Genomic DNA, 8,366 nt, shown 5'->3' with positions numbered 1-8,366 from the left:
GCTCCAAAACTGTCCCTTAATTTTTAAATTAGTCCATAAACTCAAAACATTCTAAATTTCTAATTGAATCCTCAAAGTATTAATTTGAATTACATTTAAAGTACGGAAATAAAATTACAAACACATTATTGACATATTGAATCTAACTTTCTTTTTAGGAGAACTATCTTATTAACACATCAGATCTAAATTGTTCATGTAGTAAGTATACATGTTTACAACTTAATCTATTTATTTTAAATATAAGCTTTGTTATATTTGAGTTGACATTTACTGTCCATACTAATAGAGATATTGATGAATGGATATTAATATAAAATTGATACTTTAAAATTTTAATTATAATGTTTTTAAGTTTAAAACGAAATTTAAATTTTTTTTTGATATTGATAGAATATTTTAATTTTACAAGTGGCATTAAAAAAGGTTAAAGTACGTGGGAGGTCCTACATTATAAGGTTAAATTAAATTAATCCCTCTATTATTAAATAGATTAATTTAGTTTCTATAAATTAAAATGAATCAAATAAGTTTAAATTGCAATAGAGTTAACATTTATTGTATAAAAAATGGCTTAAAAATTATTTGTTTCAATCACAGTTCATTTTCAAATAAATTTTTTTATTTATAAAACCATAAAAATTTTAATTTTATTAGACAATAAATGATACTTTTAAACTGTATATGTTAGCTTTTTTCAATATGATATTATTTAATTCTTTTTAATATTAAATGAACTGAATTGATCAAGTTTCTATAATAGAGGGGCCTCTCAAGTATATTCACCCATTAAAAAATTATAGTGTATTCTTAATTAATATTTAGAAATAATAAATAAATAAATGAAATGCATGATAATTTAATTAATATAATAATCTTGGTTATGGAATAAAAAAAAATTATAAGTCATATATTTTTAATTTATTTATAATTAAGATTTTGTTAAAAGGGTAATGATGTAAAAAGGGATAAGCACGGAAGGTTCCTTAAAACTAGAAGGAAAAATAATAAAAATAAAAAAGCGTTTTTGGCCGGCAAGGTGTTTATGTTAAACCACCGAACAACAACTACTTTCCTTCACAACTTCTCTTTAATAGTTTTCCTTTTTTTTTTTGCCCTTTAATTTAATAAATTTATTGAATTAATTAGTAATATTAATTAAAGCTCATCTAAAGCATTAAAATTTGGGTATAAAACGTATAAATTATCCTCCCCTTGTTCTTTTCTACTTTTCCAAGCCTTCTCTTTTCCTTCATTTCTTCCTCTGTTTTGTTTTCTCTCTCGTCGGAAAACTGCCTCCCTCCGCCGGGAAGGTGCTTGTTCTCTTGTTAAAAAAATCTTCCGGTTCGCCGGAAAGTTCTAATCTCTCTGGTATTGATAATTTCCTGTAATGTTTTTAAGCATTTCTTTTGCGTGATTCGTATACGGATCTCCGAGTTTGACTCTTTCCGGTGGAGTACGCGGCGCGTTTTGAGAATGTGGCGCGTGTGGTCGGCGTTGGTCGCTTGCAAATGGTGAAGATCATAATTTAGGGTTTGGTATTTGCGGATTTTGCGCGCTTTTTCTTTCGTTTTATTTCGGTTTGTTTCGTTCGGTGAATTGCGACAAAACGGTGGCGTGCAAAGAAGCATTGAGGAATGAGATGGTGCGTCAATTCTTCTGTTGATTTCTTTTTAATTTTGAATTTTTTGAGATTTTTAATGGATTTTATACGGTTTTATTTTTTATTTACTCTGTTGTTGTACGGATCCAAAGCATTTTTAAATCGGAAACGGTTTATTAAAATTTCCATTATTTTTCTGGTTTCCTAGATTTGTTCTACATCCTTTCGGAAACTAGAATTTTTTTTTAAATCTAGAAAGAAATTCGTTAATGAGAACTTTGTGGACTTAACATAGTGCTTCACGTTTTCTTGGAGCAGACGGATTTTGCTTTAACAGTTTTCCTTCTTTTTTTAATCATTCATTTTAGAATTACTGCTTAAATTTTTACAGAGTTTCCTTTATTTCTATTAATAAATGGTTTTGTTTGTGATGATGGATGCTTCATTTTTCTATTAATAAATTAAATTACGTGTCTGCTTGTTGAATTTCGTTCTTGAGCTAGAGTTTATTTTGACTACGTTTTACATTTTGTGGATAAGATTAAAGTTATTTAATGTATTTCATTTTAATTAAAAAATTTGTTCTCGTAATACCGTGTATTATTGTTGAAATTATCTGGCTTTTGACTGAAGATTTAACATGGGTTTCTGTTGTTGCTCGTTTTTTGACTTTACATTTGTGACATATATATGTTATGTACGATGAATTCAACTTGTCGTAAACCTTTGACTCACGTTTTTAATGGAAAGTTTTGGGTGTAATTTTAACTTAATTGGGTCATTGAGTTGATTTAGACTCAGTCAACCATCTGTCTTCTGCATGCTTTAGAAATTATCCTGGTTCTGATGGTGTCGGCTTTTTGGTTTCACATTTAATCTTGGCTACAAATGGTTATGCATGTTCCCAAATTTATCCTTTTGACTGTATCATTTCAGAATGAACCTTGTTCGTCTCTTAATTATTTCTGGATGGATATTGTCTAGTCTAGTGATGGTGATTGAAACATGGGAGTAAATGCTTCAAAATTTTGCTACCTGATTTAGTAATCTGATTTGAAATGATCTTTGACTGTTACACTAGAATATAGTTTTTATTTTCTATTTATTTTGGCAGAGGCTGATGCAAACAAAATACTGGGATTATTGACAATTTATTCTGTTAAAGAGCTATGTTGAAAAACTTCTACTTTCTATCAGTCTAGGTGATAGTAGGTTTTTTGTTTGTTTGTTTGTTTAACAGTCTAGGTGATAGTAGTTAATTGCAGCAGAGGTTGAACTAATATTTAACTATAAATTGCTGAAAAACTTTTAAATTAATGGTGTTGCCTGTGTGCATTTAGTGTGTTATGATTGTTGTAGCTGCATGCAAGTATGGAGGTCAGTTAGATAGCAGTTAGGTGCTGATTTGTTTGAAAGTTGAACTATTTAACCTCGTAAATGTTGAGGCTGATTTTGTGTTGTCATTACATGTTTCTCAAGTTTGCTTCTGTCTTTGTTTCTACGTACTGATATATATTTCTTTAAATTTGTTTATCTACTTTTGGTAGGTGGAAGGAAGGGTGTGTTTGTCCAAGGAGGTAAGAAATGGGTTAGAGTCATTGAAGCGTAAAAGGCTTCACCGAATAAAATCAGAAACTGTCTGTGGGCCATCTGGTGTCACAAATATGATGTCTAGAAGTGGGGGAGATGCTTTGAGAGCTTCCGCATCATGTGGAGTGAGGTTGCAGGGGAATGCTGAATCGTTTTCCAGGTCAAATGTTGCTTCATGTGAGAAGGATGTCTTTTCAAAGCGCAAGGTTGATAAGTTTTACACTAGTGATCTAGAATGGACTGAGAAAATCCCAGAATGTCCTGTATACTGCCCTACAAAGGAAGAGTTTGAAGATCCTTTGATTTATTTGCAGAAGATAGCTCCTGAAGCTTCAAAATATGGTAAGACCTGTGCTTTTAGATTCTGTCTTTAATAATTTCATCAGTTTCCATCTCCATCTCCATCTCCAAGTCCCAACACCAAAGCCAATCACCTCCCTGGCCGTGGTTGAATGACTAGAAAATACAATCTAGAAAAAACATAGAACATAGAGACATATGATGGTCTATATCTACGTTTTATGTTTTTATATGCCTTTTTTTTATGAAAGTAAGAGTAAAGATCTGTAACAGAAATCGTTACTTCTTTGGCACACCAAAAAAACCAAAAAGAGGGGATATGCTTGTTTGGATTTTGAGGGAAAATTTTGTAAAAAATGCCTCTTTAGTTTTTCTTTTCCCTTCTAATTAAATAAATGCTGAAGCGGTTTTAATGTTTGCTGTGTAATTTGCAGGAATATGCAAAATCATTTCCCCTTTAAGTTCTACCGTTCCTGCTGGAGCTGTATTGATGAAGGAGAAAGCAGGATTCAAGTTCACAACAAGAGTCCAGCCCCTTCGTCTTGCTGAGTGGGATACTGATGACAGAGTCACCTTTTTCATGAGTGGAAGGTGAGCTCTCTTACTTGATACAAATTTTGTTTTGTGCGTAGTGTATTTTTCTGGTCTTTGAGTTTGAGCATGGCTTTTTCAGAAATTATACATTTCGTGATTTTGAGAAAACGGCGAACAAGGTGTTTTCTCGTAGATATTATAGTGCTGGTTGTCTTCCTGCAAGATACATGGAAAAAGAATTTTGGCATGAAATTGCTTGTGGGAAGATGGAAAGTGTTGAATATGCTTGTGATGTTGAGGGTAGTGCCTTTTCTTCTTCTCCCAGTGACCTGCTTGGAACTAGCAAATGGAATTTGAAGGTGTTGACTTCAGTACTATTATCTCTATATATTTCATTTTTCTTTCTAGTGGTCTGTTTGCTTAATTTTACCACGATATCAAATTTTAGAATAGTAAAATTTCTAGTTTATTTGATCGCCAATTGAATTTTAATAACTTCAAGGTTGTGAACTGGGAAAGCAATTTGATACTACTCGTATTATGATTGGTTCTATCTCTGTTCTTGATTATGGTTCAATTGGAATTTATATACTTTGTTTCGGTTGATTTCAGAAACTCTCACGGCTGCCAAAGTCCACTTTGCGTCTTCTTGAAACAGCAATTCCGGTATTGAAATGATCCAAATCTCAATTTTAACTCTCCATATTCACATATTATTGATCTGCACACATCTATGGTCCTGTTGTATTGAACTGATATTTGTTTCAGGGAGTAACCGACCCCATGCTTTACATAGGAATGCTATTTAGCATATTTGCTTGGCATGTGGAGGATCATTATTTGTATAGGTAAATGTTATCAAACATTTAATTCCTTTTAAGTTATTTACTTTCTTAGTATTCTGTAATTAACCCTTTTCCTTTTTTGTGGCAGCATTAATTATCATCATTGTGGGGCTTCAAAAACTTGGTATGGTGTACCTGGTGACTCTGCTTTAAGATTTGAGAAGGTTGTCAAGGAACATGTGTACACTAATGATGTCCTATCCGTGGATGGTGAAGATGGAGCTTTTGATGTGCTTTTGGGTAAAACAACATTATTTCCTCCAAATATCTTGTTGGAACATGATGTCCCTGTCTACAAGGCTGTTCAGAACCCTGGAGAGTTTGTAATTACCTTTCCAAGAGCATATCATGCTGGGTTCAGTCATGGTAAGGCCTTCTTAAGCAGCTGTTCTTAATCTGCTCATACAGAATTCGATGAATATGCTTCTAATTGCGATCTTTTAGGGTTCAACTGCGGCGAGGCTGTGAATTTTGCTATCGGTGATTGGTTTCCTTTGGGTGCTGTGGCATGCTTGCGTTATGCACATCTCAACAGGGTGCCTCTCCTTCCTCACGAGGAACTTTTGTGCAAAGAAGCTATGCTTCTCAATTCAAGTTTAGAACTGGAAGATTTGGATTATTCGCCAGCAGATTTAGCCTCTCATCATTCCATTAAGGCTTCATTTGTAAAGCTGATACGTTTCTTGCACCGGGCCCGTTGGTCCATTATGAAATCAAGGGCATGCAGCAGTGTATCTCCAAATTATCATAGAACTGTCGTCTGCACTTTATGCAAACGTGACTGTTACATTGCTTTTGTTAACTGCGGCTGTTACTCTCATCCTGTTTGCCTGCGACATGGTAACATTTCTCTGATCCTGCTCTATTTTAGTTAATTTCTCTTTGGTATGAAATTTCATTTTATGATGAACTTCATCGGCTTTTTTGCAGATATTAAGTCACTTGACTTCCCCTGTGGGAGTCATCATTGTCTTTTCTTGAGGGATGATGTTAGAGAGATGGAAGCTGCTGCCAAGAAGTTTGAGCAAGACAATGGCGTATCAAAAGCAGTTGAGCGACAAGCTGAAAATGGTGATGACATGTATTCATATCCACTATCAAATAAGTTCCAGAATGATGTAGAGGATGGATACTTTCCATACTGTGAGATAAATGTTGATTTGAAACCTGAGATTGCTACAATGACTTCAGCTACGGGTCAAACTGTTGAATATGGACATCATTCATTGAGCCATAACACTGGAAATTTTCGACCTGAACTGACAGATGCTTTATCTTCTTTTGCCGCATCAACTCTCTGTTCTTTTGTGGAGCAAGTTGGGTCCTCAGCAAAAAATGTAAGATCCATCTCTCTACCTGCCTGAGTATCTTAGTGTTAGGCCGCCACATTTTGTATTGTCATGTTTACGTCTCTACTTCTGCTGCTGATCCTGTTCTAAGTGAAAGTTTGGTATTTATATATTTCAAAGCAGGTTCAGGGGCTAGCTAACCTAGGAAACACTAATGATAAAAGGTTCTGTGAAGAAGTCTCAGAAAACACATATGAATCGTCTGTATTGTGTTTGTCACGTGAAGATCGTCCAGGTATCCATCAGTATAATGGTCATGAACCAGTGAGTAGGTCTATAGTCGACCATGACAGTGATAGTTCTGATTCAGAGATATTTAGGGTTAAACGGCGTTCTTTTTTGAAGGTTGAGAAAAGAAATGGCAACCACACCATGGCATCAAATAGCTCTGAACACCAGGTATAATTTTAGCATTTTCTGAAGTTATTTTCTTAAATTTATCTTAAAATGGCCAACTTAACTTTCAATCTGCTTTTTTTATTTCATCATAAAAAAGTGAAGCTATTGAAATTGAGACAAATGATATGTATAGGAACTTCATTCGATATTTAGATTGGCATCCAACAAATCCATGAATTTGAGAAATAATCTTAAAAATATTGCACTTACATGCTTTTAGCACACAACTTACACTATTATTGAAATGTAAACCCATATTTTGAAATCCGAGCTTTCAATCGCTGCCTTAGTGTGATTCTTCTTTTAGCTTGAACTTTTTACTTATCATTATGATGTAATTAGCCCTTTGAAATTCACATTGCATTTCAAACTTTTAGTCATTGTGCTAATATTTATTGTTCATAATTGTTTTTGGGGGCTACTATTTTCCTTTTTGGGAAGTATTTACAATATTTTTAGCGTTTAGTTTACAGTATGCATCTCATCAGTCGTTTGCTTTTGCCCTTAAGTGAGTTTTGTTAGAGGATATAAATCGGCTTTTGATCCTATCATACACTTTTGTTGATTACATTTCCGCGTCTAATTGTTTCTTTTTCCTTTTTATTCTTTTCAAAAGGGGCTCAAGCGATTAAAGAAACTCCAACATGAAAAAAGAAGTGGGCAATCAATGCCATCTGATTGCTCTAGAAACGATGAACCAAATCGTAACACCAATCGTGCTTCTAATTACAAAGAATCCCCAGAGAACACTTTGAAGGACAGATATGGAAGAAGCAACCTTCCCATCTCCATAAAGTACAAGAAATTGGGAAATGAGGAAGCAATGATTAGGCAACGAGAGCACCATAGAAACGACAGGTTGAAGCATGAGGTGGGAAAGTACACGAGGGAACCTCCTCCCTTAGAGAACGGTCCAAAACGGATTAAAGTGAGGGGGCCAACTTATGTAGGTTCAGAAAGCAGTCTGGATTGAAAGTTTATACTTACATAGATGTGCAGAAAAACTGATTGGAGTTCCGACTTTGCTAACTTCATTCCCTCTAATCTAATGGAGTTCTAACAATACTGAAACCGGAAAATTGATTGATTTTCTTCATCAGGGAGTAGCAGCAGGCGAAGATTAGTGACCAAAGGTTAGGACAAAATTTATATATTCTTTGTGCAAATTGCACGTGCAGTGGAATTGATGTGGGGTTCTCAGGCCGGGGGGTGTTTTTCCTGTCTTTGGTAGGAGAACCTTAGTGTAGAAAATTTGGATTAGTGACTTTTGTTTCTGTTGGTATATTATTTGCTTATTCTATACATATATATTCATTGAATGTATATGCCAACGTAACTTGTTCTGTGCTTTGTAGTTTAGGTTAAGAAACGAAGTCCTTTGATTGGGTTGTAATTTTTAGATTTCCACTAGGTTAGGGAGAGATTGATTGGGTTGTAATTGGGCCCATATTGATATCAAATTTATTTCAGTTCTTTTTTAGATCCTTTCTATTCTATTATCTATGCGTTGGGATTGATTTTGAGTTTGTTTTAAAATTTCAAGTCATTTAAGTTTATCTATATCTGAAAAATAAAAGCTTTCTCCAGTCGGTGTTGACTCGGGTTGATAGTGGCTCATTTTTCTCGAGTCTGTCTGTGGTAGCTTGTCTTTCCCAATTACGTGGTGGCTACCTCTTGTTTATGCCTATGAGGCTCTGCCGGAACTATCTATGTCGGATTTAACACCGGTTTGCGGTTAATACCCAA

At 34.3% G+C, this 8,366-nt stretch overlaps 1 protein-coding gene across 4 annotated transcripts; it reads left to right on the top strand.

Moving 5' to 3' along the window:
* The first annotated feature begins 1,041 nt into the window (after nucleotides 1-1,041).
* Nucleotides 1,042-8,100, top strand: LOC121223296 (lysine-specific demethylase JMJ706). 4 transcript variants are annotated; one of them, XM_041104463.1, is made up of 11 exons: nucleotides 1,042-1,645; nucleotides 3,151-3,535; nucleotides 3,928-4,084; nucleotides 4,167-4,386; nucleotides 4,640-4,693; nucleotides 4,796-4,875; nucleotides 4,961-5,238; nucleotides 5,317-5,712; nucleotides 5,803-6,209; nucleotides 6,345-6,620; nucleotides 7,237-8,100. In XM_041104463.1, the coding sequence occupies exons 1-11, from the start codon at nucleotides 1,643-1,645 to the stop codon at nucleotides 7,591-7,593; spliced, it is 2,613 nt and encodes an 870-aa protein (XP_040960397.1). In that variant the 5' UTR covers nucleotides 1,042-1,642; the 3' UTR covers nucleotides 7,594-8,100. The 4 variants fall into 4 exon arrangements, with proteins under 4 accessions (XP_040960397.1, XP_040960394.1, XP_040960404.1 ...); XM_041104460.1 differs by having other exon boundaries at nucleotides 6,342-6,620; XM_041104470.1 differs by lacking the exon at nucleotides 7,237-8,100 and having other exon boundaries at nucleotides 6,345-6,456; nucleotides 6,567-6,621.
* Nucleotides 8,101-8,366: the final 266 nt, after the last annotated feature.

The sequence above is a fragment of the Gossypium hirsutum genome, chromosome A03, assembly GCF_007990345.1.
Source record: "Gossypium hirsutum isolate 1008001.06 chromosome A03, Gossypium_hirsutum_v2.1, whole genome shotgun sequence".
Taxonomy (NCBI): Eukaryota; Viridiplantae; Streptophyta; class Magnoliopsida; order Malvales; family Malvaceae; genus Gossypium; species Gossypium hirsutum.
This window is presented reverse-complemented; position numbering and strand designations above follow the sequence as displayed.